Here is a 15,627-nt window from a genome sequence, read left to right as displayed (position 1 = left end):
CTGAGGAACTTACCGTGTAAATTCCTACATCTAAAAGAAGAAAAAGAATACTAGACAACAAAAGAATAATAAGGAAGCAAACGTAGTAGGTGGTGTGTTACAATATTATTTAATCCTTTCAATAGATAACATTGTTGATTCTTGGGTGATAAAATTAGGGGCTTTAATTCGTGCCACAACCCATAGGAAATGTTTTCAAAGATTATGTTCAAGGTGATTTTGGATAGGTTTATTTGGGTGATGATGAACTAGGTAAAATTGTTGTAATGGAAAATTTATGGATAAAATTACAAAATGGAAACAAATAGTTGTTGAAAGAGATAAGAAATGTTCCTAACTTAAGAATAAATATAATTTCAACAAGGAAGTTGGGAAGTGAAGGTTTTGTAGTTACATTTATAGGAAATTCATGGAAGGTCACTAGAGGATCTGTGATAATAACAAAAGGAGAGAAGGTAGTTGCATTGTGTTTATGTATCATTAATGTTGACCTTTCTATTTTTTTAGCTTCTACAGGAGTGGATACAACATTGTGGCATCATAGGCTCAAGCACATGAGCAAGAAGGGGATGCAGATTCTCCACTCAAGGAAATTATTAACATATTTCAAGAAGATTGATTTAGAATTCTATGAGCATTGTGTTTGTGGAAAATATAAAATATTTTAGATTTATCAAAGCTGGGATGGAAAAGTAGAGTGAAAACTTAGATCTTATGCATACAAATGTATGGAGACAAACTCTGATATCATCTCTTGGTGGCTCTTATTATTATGTTACTTTTATTGATGATGCAACTAGGAAAACTTGGGGTTATTGCATTAGAAACAAATATGATGTTTTTGATACTTTTAAGAAATTAAAGGCTTTGGTTAAGAATGAGAGAGGAAATAAGTTGAAGTGTCTTAGATCATATAATGGAGGAGAATATTACAGTAAGGAGTTTGATAGTTACCATTCATACAATATGATTTGTAGAGAGAAGATAGTTCTAGGAACACCACAAGAAAATGGTGTGTCAAAAAGGATGAACGAGACAATCATGGAGCATGCAAGGAGTGTGTTATTTCATGTAGGATTTCCCTTATAGGTTTGGACTGATGTTTTTTTTTTGTAAGCTCCGGTAGTACTCATTCTATTTCTGAAAATTTTTAACAAAAGATACATCGTTCAAACCATAGATGCCCGCCCTCAAGGGGAAACCGGGTAAACCCATCTATAATTTTTCAATCCAGCCCAAAAGTAATAGGCTCTCCGTCTAACCAAAGTAGCCAGCACAGCATAACTGTTTTGAAATTTACAGTAAACCCTATTCAGAACTATGTTATTATATCTACTATTCATTTAAAACGCTATAAACAAAATCGGGACCATCAGTAGTCAAACTAAACATATCTGTCTTCATGCATTTGTCGTGTCCACCGGGCGGTCGTCTCCTTGCGCGGGGTGCTCCACACCATCTTCCTGAACCGGGTCTTGACGCTCGCCCTTCAGTAGGCAGAGTATCTCGTCCAGTTTCTCCTCTTGCTGTGACTGGGTTCTGCGAATATGGGTTAGCTCCCTGCTCATCTCTGGTTTTTTCTGGAGCAGATCCGCCATTTCTTTGGCTACCTGTTCCAGGGCCTTCGCCATCAGGCCTTTCATAACCCAATACATATGGAGGGATTGTTTAAATAGGGTCCTGCGCCCACGAGTATGTCCCGGGTCATGGAGGATTGAAGCCCACTCCTCCATTTCGTCTGCTGATTGTTCTTGGATGGCCTCCTCCTCCAAAAATTGCATAATTTTGCGAATATCGGGGTCTGCATTGTTCTGAAACGCCCTTTCTGCCGTTCGTATCTGGTGCATGACAGTCCTTTTCTGCTTTGTTTGTCGCTGTTGCCGTCTGCCCGAGTTTTCGCCAACCTCAAACTCGGTCTTTCCGCAGTCTCCCTCCTCCTTCCTCGTTCTGCTTTGTCCGCTGCTCAGTGGTCGACCCCTCTTCCGGAGCCCCGAGCGTTTTTCCTCAGAAACTGGCTGCCTGGGCGGTTTCATCTCCGTTTGGGGCGTACTGCCCTGATAACTCCTCCTTTGTGTTTCCTTGGGTCTTTTTCCAGAGCCGCCTTCGTCATCTCCGTCTGAGTCATCCTCTGTATCCCAAATTGTGATTGGGGGATCCCGATTTAGGAGGCCTTTGCCCCTTCCTTGCTCCCGTTCTTCCTCAATTTCCTTCCGCTCCCTTGCTTCACGGCCTCTCGGACGGGGCTCCATCTCTCTTACAGCTTCGCCGCTCCTTCTTCTCATAATACTTCCTTTCTTCGACTGCCTCCGATGGAGACTCTGCAGACAATTCCGAATTATCCCGTAAAGGTGGTTGTTTCCCTGACTCCCGTTCTCTATAGTTTGCCTGTTTCTATTGTGGTGAATATATAATGGTGTCCAGATTTGGGTTCTCGGCCTCGCCCTATCTGGATCCCGTACTCCACTATCGCCAAACGTTCCATCTATACTCATATTTGCTTCTCTGTGTCCGGGCACCTCGTTAATTTCTCCGTTCATCCAATGCGTCTTAATGACCGCATCGACTGCGAATTCCTTGGTACTCATCCCCTCTGCCGCCACTGTACCTTCTTTCACATCGTGCTTCATCATTGTGTGTATTGGTATGCCATTTAGCACCTGATGTAATCGAGCTTTGGTCATGGTTCGATCATAACTTTGCCAATTGGTCCTATCTTGCATTAATTGAAGTGTGTTCCCCGATAGCACCGTCACCTTCAGCAATCGAACTTCGGCTGTAGTTCTATCGTGTCTCTGCCGTTTACTGATGTCCTTCATTAATCTGAGTGTAATCCCCGATGGCACTATCATGATCGGCCTTAATGAGCGTGTTTAGATCTTTCCATTCCCTGTTAGCCGCCGAATTCCTCCATTGGCTATCAATCTTGCTCTGTTGTCCTTTGCTGCCCCAGTTGGCCAGCCAGTCGGCGGGTTGATTGCCATTTCTTCGGACATGCTTGAAGATGCAGTAATCTATTCTTTTGATCATACCCTCTATCTCCTGAACGATACCTGCTGTGCGCCAGCTCTTAGTCACCTTGTCCCATCCTTTGCCATTCCTGAGCTTCTTGACCATTTCAATGGCAATTTGGGAATCCCCCGAAATTTCTAAGTTAGAGTACCCATTTCTGATAGCTATTCTCAATCCAGTGTGGAGCGCCCAGAATTCTGCCTCATTGTTAGTCATATTGCCTCCCCAGTCGGCATATATCCATCTTACTTGTTTGCTACTGTCACGGAATATACCCCCAAACCCTGCATCTCCAGGATTACCCTTAGAGGCCCCATCGAAATTTAGCTTGACGAATTGATCTCTGGGATAAGTGAACTTGTCTGGGCTTTTAGTCTGCATGTTCTGCCCTTTTCTGAATTGGTGTTGCACCATTTCCAATTTCAGATTTAGTCTGCGTAAAATTTCCTGTTCTTCTAAATCTGCTTTCCAATCTTCATCCTGCCATCTCTCTACTAGAATGGTTTCTCGTAGAGCCTCTGTCACCTGGTCCCAAATTTTCTCCGGCTCTTTATTAATGCTTTTAAAGATTCTAGCATTACGTTCCTTCCATACCAGCCATATTACAAAACCTGAAGCAAGATTCCAAGCTCTCTGTATGACTCTGCATTTGAATGTTTCCTCTTTCCAATGAAGAACCAGTTCGTTGAAATCGCTAATCTCCACCCCATGTTTATTAAAGGTATGTTTGACGCAAGACCATAGATGTTTGATAAACGGGCATTGAATCATGATATGATCTCTACTTTCTTCTTGTTTGTTACACAGGTAGCAGCGCGACGGTCCGGAGAATCCCCGTTTCCGGATGCAGTCCCAAGTAAGAATTTTATTTTTCAAAGCGATCCAAGCAAAAATGGTTACTTTGGGCCACCAGTTTAGGTCCCAAATTTTCCTCCATCCCTGATGTCCGTCATTGATATTGAGGGGATTTGCGAGATAGTAGGCTTCCTTTACTGAGAAAAGTCCTTTCATGGTGTTACCCCAGCGTAGTATATCTTTTCCTTCCCTTACCCTGATTTTCCGTGAATCCATTTCCTTTTTGAAAGCTATCTGTAGGTCTGGATTGAGGCTTTGATCCCACTCTGTGGGATCCTGCCATGATCTCCAACAGTCATTCATGGTGACAGGTTTCCAATAATCCTTGACACTTGATCTATTCCCCTCAATACTATCCCTAATTGATTGAAGGCTCTGTATATTTGTCAATCTTTCCCTTTGCTGCCATTTGTCATCCCAGAAGTGAGCCTCATTGCCTCCTCTGATTTCCCAGAAAGCATGTTGCTTAACAATGTCTCTATTCTGGCTGGCCAGCTCCCACACCGCAGATCCGCGAGGCATTTCCTCTTGCCTTAGCATATCTAACTGAGAGTCTGACATTCTATATTTTGTTCTCCATATTGATTTCCAGAGGTCGTTTCCCCCTTGTACCCACCTCCACCAGAGTTTAGCTCCCAGGGTTTGATTAAGCAGTTCTGGGTCTTTTAATCCCAATCCACCTTTCTCTTTTCTCTCTGTAATTTGATTCCAGGCCACCAGGGCCCATTTCCTTTTTTCCTCCGACCCTCGCCAAATGAAATTTCTGATGATTTCTCTTATCTTCCCATAAACTCCTTTCGGGGCCGCCATTATTGATAGGGGGTAAATAGGTATAGCCTGTAATACTGATTTAGCTAAAACAATTCTGCCCGCAATATTCAGGACCCTGAAAGCCCAGCTCGAGACTTTTTTCCTCATTCTGTCTAAGATTCCTTGCCAGTTTTTCAATCTTTTTGTCGTGAAGTCTAACATGTTCCCCAAATACTTGGTAGGGAGTTCACCCTTTTTGAAGCCAAGAATTCTGATGAGATGAGTCTTCACTTGATCCACCGTGTTGAAGATAAAAACACATGATTTCTCCCTGTTAATTTCTAGTCCCGATGCTTCAGCAAACAGGTCAAGGATTTTCTTCAGATGTCTGACTTCCCTAACAGTTGGCTCCCCAAAGAGCATTATATCGTCAACAAATTGTTGATGCGTGAGGGGGAGTCTGTCTCCCCATAAGCGAAGGCCTTTTAATCTGTTGGCTACTTTTTCCTTAGTAATATACCTTCCTAGACCCTCTGCTGCCACAATGAACAGGAAAGGAGACAGTGGATCCCCTTGACGAATACCTCTGGAGGCATTAAACGTATTCGATGGGTTTCCATTGACTAAAATTGAAAAGTTTGGAGACGAGATGAGATTATGGATCCAAGTAATCCATCTCTTGTGGAAGCCGAAGCATGCAAGCACTCTCTCAAGATATCTCCAGTTGAGCCTATCATAGGCTTTGGATAAATCAAGCTTAATCATCATTCCTTTCCGTTTTTTATCTTTGAGGGAGTGGATGACTTCTTGAGAGACAACTAAACCATCCAAGATCTGTCTCCCCTCCACAAAACCAGTTTGCTCCGCCGATATTAAGCTCCCTAGCAAGGGTTTTAATCGTCTGGCAATAAGAGAAGTTATGATCTTATATATTACATTGCAGAGAGCTATTGGTCTAAAGCCATTAGCATCCTCCATGTTTTCACCCTTAGGAATTAGAGTAAAGAAGGTTGAGTTAAGAGCTGGCCATACCTTCTGTTGCACCCTTGATTCTTCTACCAACTCTAGTATTTCCTTCCCAAGAAAATGCCAGCCAGCTTGGTAAAAATCGACTGTAAAGCCGTCCGGGCCTGGCGCTGTACCTTTCCGCATTGATTTCACTGTCTCCTCCAGTTCCTCCAAGGTAACCATTCTCATTAAGGCTTTGTTCTGATCCTCCGTAACTAGTCTGGGAATAGCAGTGCAGATTTCCTGTATAGCTCTCTCTCTATCTACTTGGGGTTCGGAGAGAATTCCTCTATGATGCTCGACTAAAGTTTGCTCGATTTCCTTTTGTTCTACAACCCTTGTACCATTATTCCTTTTAATGGAGAGAATTCTATTCCCCTGTCTGTGCTTAACCATTGCCTGATGAAAAAACTTCGTGTTTCTTTCCCCTTCGCGCAGCCACTTAACTCTAGATTTCTGCCTCCATAGGATTTCCTCTTGTTTTCTTCTTTCCTCCATTTTGCCCAGTAGAGCCCCTTCTGTGGCGATGCTTTCCTCAGTCCTGCCTTCCACAATTATTTTCTGTTGGATATCCTCCATTTCCTTTTCCAATTTTTGCTTGTCTTCTATGATATTGCCAAATTCGTCTTTGTTCCACTTCTTAATCTTTATCTTCAAGTCTTTCAGCTTTAGATGAAACGTGTGCATCCTTCCTCTACCCTGCACTCGGCTTTGGTTCCACCATTCCTCTGCCTTTTTGATGAAGTTCGGATCCCTTAACCAGAATGCTTCGAAACGAAACGGTCTCTTACCCTGGATCTTTTTAATGTCCACTTCCAATCGGATTGGCCAGTGATCTGAGCCCAAAGAGGGGATGATCTTGGCTTCGACAAAGATATCTCTGTTCAGGATATCTTCAGATATTAAAAATCTATCTAGTTTTGTAGCAATTTGATTCTTACCTCCTCTTCGGTTATTCCATGTATAGATTCCATTGATGGTTTTCATGTCCACTACTCGTAGATCTTCTATCAGTTCATTGAACTTATTCATGAATTGATCCAGCCTTCGGACTCCCCCTTTTTTCTCGTCCAGGGATCGGATGAGATTAAAATCTCCTCCAATGATCCAAGGTTGTCCAGAAAAAAGTTGTCGGGTCGCTTTTAGACTGTTGATAAAGTTTTCTTTTTCAGCAGGGTTTGTGGGTCCATATACCCCTGTGACGGCTACAGTTTCCTTGGTCCCCACTATCCTTCCCATCCCGGTTAAGATTCCATGCATGCTAGTCCATTTTTCCAGAAGTACCTCATTTGGGTTCCACAATATTGCTAATCCTCCAGCCGCGCCTATGGCATCCTGTCCCATGACTTTGTAATTCAATCTATTTCTCTCAATTATTTCTTCTAACTGGTTTGCCTCAATTTTAGTCTCCTGCAGTATTATAATGCTGGGTTTTTCTTTTTTGAGTTTATCTCTCAAATATCTTTGCTTCCCCTTACTGTGTAGGCCCCTAATATTCCAACTAACAACAATCATTTAAAACTTTTGGAGGGCGGGGAAAAATACCTCTGACAGAGGTATCACTTTACCAGAGTTGATCAGTGTTTCACCCACTGACTGTATAGTTTCATTTAGCGTTCTCCGGCCTCTTTTCCTGCTGCTTTTTCCCAAATTTCCCATTTCCTGTATTTCTTTCTGCTGTTCCCCAGCCTCTGCAATTTGTTCCTCCATGTTTTCCTCCTTCCGTTCCTTGTATTTCTGGAAGGCCTCTTTGAATAACTGTTTTTGTTTCTCCGGTATAAATCTGCTATCTAAATACTTCCACTCCTGTAGCAGTCTCTTCATTAACTTTTCCTCTTCAGCCTCATTTTCCATTTGGTTTTCAACTTCCATGTGCGACTCCATTGTTTCCTCTGTCTCTTTTTCCTCTGTTTGTTCCTTGTTTGGTTTGTATGTACTTTCTGTTTTCTCTTTCTCTTCTCGGGCAACCTCCATTGGCGAGTTCTCTGGCTCTTCATCGTCATTCAGATTTACTTCGAACCCTTCCGCATTATCTTGCAATACCTGGAACTTATTTTGGCTTTTGATAGTGCTGGGGGTTTCTTGCGTTTTGGGTTTCAGGTTTTCCTTATTTGGTCGCTTCTTTCTAAAGACTTGTTGAAAGCCTTCCTCTCTATCTGCTGCTCTATCTTTTCCTGGCCTCTCTCCTTCCTCTTTGTTCAATGGACAGTTCCTAAATAAGTGGCCATATTCATGACATTTCCGGCAACGGAAGGGGATGTGTTCATAGTCGAGCGCTTGCGTCCAGACTTCATCATGGTATTCCAGGTCAATATTTTCCGGGAGAGGTTCAGCTAAGTTCATGAAGACACAAATTCTAGCAAAGGCATTGTACTTCCCTCTTCTTGTGGCCTCTGCAGTCTTCACGAAACTACCTATTGAGTTTCCAATACCTTCCAAGATTTCCGGGTCCCAGAACTCATCCGGTAACCCAAACAGCCTAACCCATACCGGAGCATCCATTAACTTTTCTTTTTCAGGGTTATACCGCTCCTCCCAGTGTTTCATAAACAGACCAGCATTATTCAGGAAGTACGGCCCTTCCTCAAAAATTCTGTTCTTATCTTCCAGATTCGTGAATACGGCCGTAAAGAAACCCTTCGCTCCTAGTTTCAGATCTATATGGCCTCGGGGTTTCCATCGCAGTTCTATCCATCTGTTCAGCTCCTTTTCTGAAGGCCAGTAGCCAATAAATTTGCAGATTAATGCATGGTCCTTCATATAGCTATTGTATTCCTCCAGTTTATTAAAGGGTATGATATACCTAGGTTTTTTCTGAGCTCGAGGAAGGCATTTACCTTTCATCCTCTTTTGCCAGATATTGCCCATTACCGGGGCTATGTTTTCCTTGTTTCCATTGAGGTTTCCTTCTGCACTGGTTTCACCCATCACTACATTTCTGAAGGAGGGGTTTGCACCCCCCCCCCAGTCTCGTCCATCCCGATCAGTATTTATCAGCTAGATTTAAAACGTGGTTTTCTAAAGAAATACCTGGGTTAAGAGTCGTTGTGGACAGAAAGGCCGAAACCCTGTCTACGGCTTCCGTCCCTCGTCACAGGGGCCGATCCCTGACACCGTCGACTCTGTCAGGCCTGCACACCCGTGAACCCTAGTTCGAAACTCTCGCCGTCGCCTCGGTTCTTCGACCTCGTTTCTCCATCTCATGCTATTCGGTTTGGACTGATGTTATTGATATTGCTATATACAAAATAAATAGAGAGCTTTCATGTTCCTTGGATAGTGGCATTGCAAAGAAGAGATAGATTTCATGTTCCTTGGATGGTGGCATTGCAAAGAAGAGATAGATTTCATGTTCCTTGGATGGTGGCATTGCAAAGAAGGCATGGACAGGTAAAAAGTTAAATTTCTCATTTCTAAAGGCCTTTGGTTGTGAAGCATTTGTCCATATCGATAGAGAAAATAGAACAACACTTAAGAAAAACTCAAAGAAGTGTAGTTTTATTAGGTATGGAATTAATGATTTTGGATATCACTTATGGGATTATGAACATCAAAAAATCATTAGGAGTAAATACATGGTATTCATTGAGAAGGTTGTGTATAAAGATAAATTGTAGAGAAATAAAGAAGAAAAGGAAAATACAAAAAGTGTTTGATGAAATCACAAAAAAGGAAATTCCAAAGGTGCCATAAATTAAAGTGTTCAACAAAAACTACAACAGCAAGTACCTCAAACCCCTACAAGGTTGTTGAATGTCAACTAGGTTAAGTAGACCCTGTGAACGATATTATCCTTCATTTTATTATGTATTCTTGATTGATTCTGGAGAACCAAAAAGATATGAAGAAGCAATGCAAGTAGAAACTAAAAATAAATGGGAACAATGCAAGTAGAAACTAAAAATAAATGGGAACAATGCATGAAAGAAGAGATGGAATATTTAGTGCATAACTAGACTTGTGACATGGTCCCATTTCCTGCAAGTAAAAAAAATGTAGAATAAATGGGTTTACACATCGAAGGAAGAAGATGGAGTCAAAAAGAGGTATAAGGCCAAACATGTTGTAAAATGATTTACATAGAAGAAAGTTATATATTTTGATGAAACATCTCCTCCTGCTGTCAAAATGACTTCAATTAGAAATATTTTAAGCTTAGTGGCAATAAAATATTTACATCTTGAATAGTTAGATGTAAAGATAGATTTTCTCTATGGGGAATTGGAGGAATAAATAACCATAGGGGCATGATATCAAAGGAAAGGAAAATGTATTATACAGACTGGAGAAGAGCTTATACAGTTTAAAGCAAGCAAGGTAATGGTATTCCAAATTTGATAGGTTTTGACATAAGAAGGTTATAGTAGATGACAATATGACCATTGTGCTTATTTTAAAATACTAGATAATGGTAGCTATATTATCTTGTTATTGTATGTATATGACATTTTTGTTACATGGACTAACATGCAAGATATAAATGAGCTCAAAAGAAAATTAGCTAATTCATTTTCTATCAAGGTTTTAGGTATTGCAAAGGAAATCCTTTGTATGAAAATAAAAAGAGAATTAAAACCATACATTAACATTGACTCATAGTGAGTACATAGAAAACGTGTTGGAAAGATTTAAAATTAAATATGCAAAACCAATTAGTACACCTTTGGCTAACCATTTCAAATTGATTAAGAAGATGTGTCCCAAGACAGAGGAGGAGATAGAATACATGTCCAAGGTTCCATATTCATCGATGGTTGGTAGCTTCATGTATGTGATGGTGTGCACAAGGCCATATATCACACATGTAGTGGGAGTTGTGGGTAGGTATATGAACAATTCAGGTAAAGAACATTGGAAGGAAGTAAAGTGGATTCTTGGGTATTTAAGAGGTACTACTACACAAGAATTATGCTTTGGAGGTTCAAACATTGTTCTACAAGGATATATTGACTCATATATGGAAAATGATATAGATAGCATGAGGAACACCACAGGATATTTTTTTATTATAGGTGGAACAACAATAAGTTGGAATTTGAAATTTCAAAGGGTTGTTGCACTTTCAACAATAGATGTAGAGTATGTAGTTGCTACATAGGCTAGTAAAGAGATGATTGGACTACAAAGGTTCATGGAGGAATTGGGAAAGAAGCAAGAGAATAGCAGGTTGTATAGTGATTGTGAGATTTTTGTTTATCTTCCAAAGAACTCAACCTTTCATTCTAGGACTAAGAATACACAACTTAGGTACAATTTCATATGATCAATTTTGGAAGAGGGGCGGTTAAAAATGGAAAAGATACATACTATCTAGAATCTTACAGACATATCAAAAAATTTAGTAACCAAAGAGAAACCAAGTCTCTGCTTAGTTTTAGTTGGTCTTAAAGCATTGTGATGAAGAAGAGAAACTAGCCATGTCCAAAGTTGAAGCATATTCCAACAAGTGTAGTAGAAATGGAGTTATTGTAACCAATCTCCAAGTGTGAGATTGTTGGTTGTGGAGCCTACTTATCTTCTTGATTTAGAGGTCTTGTTTTTAGCTACGTTTTGACCTCAGTTCCTAATGGGTGTGTAGGGAGGATTCCCCCCATACTAGTGTCACCAAGGGGTACAAGAGGGGTGGAAATAATTCTTTGGAGGCTCCCTTTAGCAAGGGGTTGGGGGAAACACCACTGAAGATAAATTTTGGAAAATTTTCTTGGAAAATATTGTAATTTCATAGACAATCTAGACCATTTATTTTTAGACCACAAATTTGATGATACATGTTATGGTATGGTATTTTGTCCCTATGAGGAAACCCTCTTTTATGAGGGAATTTTATTGTTGTTATGTATTATTGAGAAAGCATAATCAATGAAGGAAGAGATTGTGAGAGAGAGAAGAGGATTTGTAGTAGATGTGTTGTAGAATGTAATACATTCATTTTGCTAGATGAAATAAAAGGAGTACTAGGTATTTCTTTGTAGACGTGGCCCAAATCGGTTGAACCACGTATATTATTTTCTCATCTGTATTGTTTCATTTTATGTTTATTTCCACATTCATTTTAATTTTATGCTCTATGATTCCAAATCCAACAATACACAAATTGTTAAAAATAGCAACAAGAAATTCCAATTTAATTTGTCCTTGAATTAAATTGTGAATTAAATCGAAATTTTATTCTCATAGCAACTTGTAATAGTTAACTAAGTTAATTTGACTTAGTTGGCTTAGGAAATTCAAGTTGGAAGTCTATCTAGAGTCATGTAGAGTGATCCCTAAATTTTAGGGGCCCAGGTTGAGTTATTTTGAGTTGTAATTAATTAACTTAGTATAACTGAGTTATAGTCAGTTAAACTAGTTCTAACTATTGGAGGAACTAGTAGGAGGTCTAGTAGTGGGGATGGGCACCAGTGCATATTAATTTGCACACTAGTTAACTGAAGATCCACTCATAAATAACTCATGCATGTTAGTTCAGAGGAAGACTCAGTTGATATTAGAGTTCAGGGACAATGTACTATCAGTTGTATAATTTTCTGAGTTGTATAGATGGTGCATGCAATCAGTGGAAATCCTATGGATGGATTGCGTAGTCATGGTGGAGAAATTCCCAATTAAATATGGGCTAATTCTCTTAGGAATTGCACAAGAAATTAGGGAATTAGCAGGCAGCAGAATTGGCTAAGTGTTGGCTTGAGCCAGCTTGTGAGGTAGAGAGATAGATTGTACTTGTGCAGGAATTGTTCGAGTTGAACAAGCCTTGTATTTTCTTCTCAAATATTCTGGTTAATGCAATATAGATAGTTGGGACTTTTATCAGTTGCTTTCCCCAGAGAAATATTGTGTTATGTGCGATTGAAAGTATTCCTTTTCTGCTTATTGTTTTCATTAATCAATTTTGGTGTCTATTGAAGAGTAGAGTAGATTGTCTTGTGTTTTAGCATATTAGATAAGCTACTGAATATACAAGTAAAAATCTACATGGTATCGGAGCTAAAGAAAGTATAGAAGAGGATAATTTGAGTTTGTTGTGTAGGTGAAATCGAATTTGAAAGTTCATACTTCAAAGTCAACAATATGTCATTCTACAGTTTGAGACTTGAGTATGCCATGGAGGGCAGCTTGAATTACATAGCTTGGAAGGACAGGATGGAGGCAGTATTGGAAGACAATGGCCTCAAGGAATTCATAGATCATGATATTCTGAAGCCTCCAACATCTTATGCTAAAGATCTGGTTGAATGGAGAAAGTGTGTGGCAAAAGAGAGAAGGATTATCCTAGAAGGAGTTCGAGATCACATTGTCTCGAATCTCCACGGTAAGGACACTCCATTTGCAATGTGGAAGGAATTGACGAACCTGTTTCAAAATAGCAGTGACCATAGGAAGTTGGCATTGAAGGACAAACTCAGAAAGATCAATATGGAGAAGGGAAATTCAATTCCGAAGTACTTAACCAAGTTCACTCAATGTAGGGATGAGCTTGGATGTGTCGGTATTACTATTTCCAAAGATGATCTGGTGAGAATAGAACTTATAGGACTTCCCAAGAGCTGGCACAGTTACCAGGACTTTGTCAATGGGAGGGAGAAGCTACTAGAGTGGGAGTGGTTGTGGTCCAACTTGGTACAAGAAGAGATTCGACGGAACACTAGAGACATATCCTCATCAAAGCATGATGATGAAGAGAATTGTGCCTTATTGAGTAAGGAAAAGAAAGGGAAGGGGAAGTCATCCCATTTCAAATCATATTCTTGTCAGGGCAGCAAGAAGAAGGACATGTTGAAATTCAAGTGCTTTCACTGTCACAAGCTGGTACATTTTTCCGCAAAGTGTCTACTCAATAAGGTCAATAAGAATCCCTGAGAAGGAGTGGCAGGTGAGGCTCTTGCTTCACAATTTAAACTAGACTTTACCCTCATTGCTTGTAGGGTGTCATCGATGATGGGTAGTGTGTGGTACCTAGACAGTGGAACTTCTTTCCACATGACTGGTAAAAAAGAGCTCTTTAATAACTTGGAGGAGAAGGATCTTCAGATGCATATCAAGATGGGTGATGACGAGAGGTATAGCGCTATTTGGATTGGTACAGTTACCTTTTATAGGGAGTTGGGTTCTCCCCTCATTTTGTGAGATGTTATGTATGTTCCTGGTTTGAAGAAGAACTTGGTATCTGTTTCCATATTGGAGGATAGAGGCTATGATTTGATATTTATTAAGGGAAAGGCGTTCCTTCATTTCATAGCCACGAGGCAGGTGAAGAGGATAGAGGTTCGAGTGAAGAATCTCTACAAGTTGGAGGTAGAAGATTGTGTTGCCTTGAGCACGAAAGAAGAAAAGGTGTAGAGCTGAGACATCAGTGAGTTGTGGCATAGGAGGTTGGGTAACTTGCACCATGGCACTTTGAAGATCATGCAAAAAATTTCTACCGGTCTTCCCAAGGGTATATTAGAGCAGTTAGACACATGCAAAGGGTGTACATTGGGAAAATACACCAAAGCTTCCTTTCATGTCAAAGAGAGTCAAGCACAGGTGATCCTCAATCGAGTTCACTCAGATGTGTGTGGACCATTTTCGACAGCATCCACGGCCAAGCACAAGTATTATGTTATATTTGTTGATGATTTTTCTCGTAAGTGTTGGATCTTCTTCATGTAGAAGAAAGATCGAGCTTTTTCTAAGTTTTGTGAATTTAAAGCACTAGTTGAGAAAGATACTGGCAGGAAATTTAAAGTTATCAAGAGGGATAATGGTGGAGAGTATGTGTCGAATGAGTTCAAAAAATTTTGTGCATCAGAAGGCATTCAATGGGAGTTGATAGCACCTCATAACCCACAGCAGAATGGGGTGGCTGAAAGGAAGAATAGGAGTATTGTGGGAGTGAAATAGATGATGTTGCATGACCAAGGCCTACCATTACACTTATGGGTTAAAGCATGCAACATAATTTTTTATTTTCAAAACAGAAGCCTTCATCGAATTCTTGGAATGAATACACTGGAAGAGGATTTTTTAGGGAAGAAACTAGATGTGGGACACTTCAGGATTTCCAGTTCATCGGTCTACTGTCATGTAATCAAAGATGCATGGAAAAATCTTGAGCCAACAGCTGAGTTGGGGAACTTTGTGAGGTACACTGATACAACTCACAACTATCGAGTGTACCTTCTGACCAACAGGATGACAGTGGTCCGCAGAGATGTAAAATTTGATGAAGAGAAGTCCATGAGATGTTCCTTTGAGAGGGAGCTTCATCTACATGCGTTGAGGAGCTTCCAGGTCCCAAGTAGGAACCTCAAGATGATGTGGAGCAACCACATGTAGAGGAGTAGGAAGTGGAGACACCCACTCTTGCAGAGTCTTCCAGAGATGGGAGAAAGCATACCAGAGAGGCTGACAGGTTATTGCATGATGCTAGAGATAATGTGGGAGAACCCACATCATAGCACAATTAGAGGAGGTCACAGGAGAGGTACACTGGATACATGGCTCTGATGAGCAGATGTGTAGAGATTAAGCCATCGTCTTTTGAGGAAGCAGTGCAACAACCAATTTGGGTTGATGCAATCGTTGAGGAGTATGACTCAATTATCAAGAATAGTGTTTTGGATGTGGTCCTAAGACTGGAAGACAAGTTAATGGTGAGTTCCAGATGGCTTTATAAGGTAAAGAAAGTAGTGGATGGTAGTGTGGAGAAACACAAGGCCAGGTTTGTGGCCAGAGGTTTTTCTCAGGTGGAGGGGATTGATTACGATGAGACTTTTTCTCTTGTTGCAAGGTACTCATCAATCAGATCCATTCTAGCACTATCAGTGCAGATGGGATGGAAGATACATCATATGGATGTAAAGACAACATTCCTCAATTGCATGATTGAGGAATAAGTATTTAATGAGTAACCTAAAGGATTTGAGACCTTCAACAAAGAGTCGTATGTGTGCCGACTCAAGCGAGCATTGTATGGACTGAAACAAGCACCCTGTGCTTGGTACACCAGGATTGATAGCTATTTCA

The 15,627-nt window shown here is 40.5% G+C and overlaps 1 protein-coding gene across 1 annotated transcript; it reads right to left on the bottom strand.

The window, feature by feature from the left end:
* Nucleotides 1-2,799: 2,799 nt before the first annotated feature.
* On the bottom strand, nt 2,800-8,550 carry LOC149244915 (uncharacterized). The gene is made up of 2 exons (XM_089436636.1): nt 7,168-8,550; nt 2,800-7,032 (listed from the first exon to the last, which is right to left on the bottom strand). Exons 1-2 carry the CDS (start codon nt 8,548-8,550, stop codon nt 2,800-2,802), a joined length of 5,616 nt encoding a protein of 1,871 aa, XP_089292762.1.
* Nucleotides 8,551-15,627: the final 7,077 nt, after the last annotated feature.

The sequence above is a fragment of the Pinus tabuliformis genome, chromosome 7 (genome assembly GCF_031772625.1).
Source record: "Pinus tabuliformis cultivar Carrire ecotype Pingquan chromosome 7, CPIR1, whole genome shotgun sequence".
Taxonomy (NCBI): Eukaryota; Viridiplantae; Streptophyta; class Pinopsida; order Pinales; family Pinaceae; genus Pinus; species Pinus tabuliformis.
This window is presented reverse-complemented; position numbering and strand designations above follow the sequence as displayed.

What these genes read in the sequence shown, in the direction of transcription:
- LOC149244915 (XM_089436636.1), bottom strand. Translation starts at nt 8,550, where the DNA reads ATGGGTGAAACCAGTGCAGAAGGAAACCTCAATGGAAACAAGGAAAAC. An exon ending in AAGTGATACCTCTGTCAGAG is followed by an intron (nt 7,033 to 7,167) that starts GTATTTTTCCCC and finishes ATAATACTGCAG; the next exon opens with GAGACTAAAATTGAGGCAAA.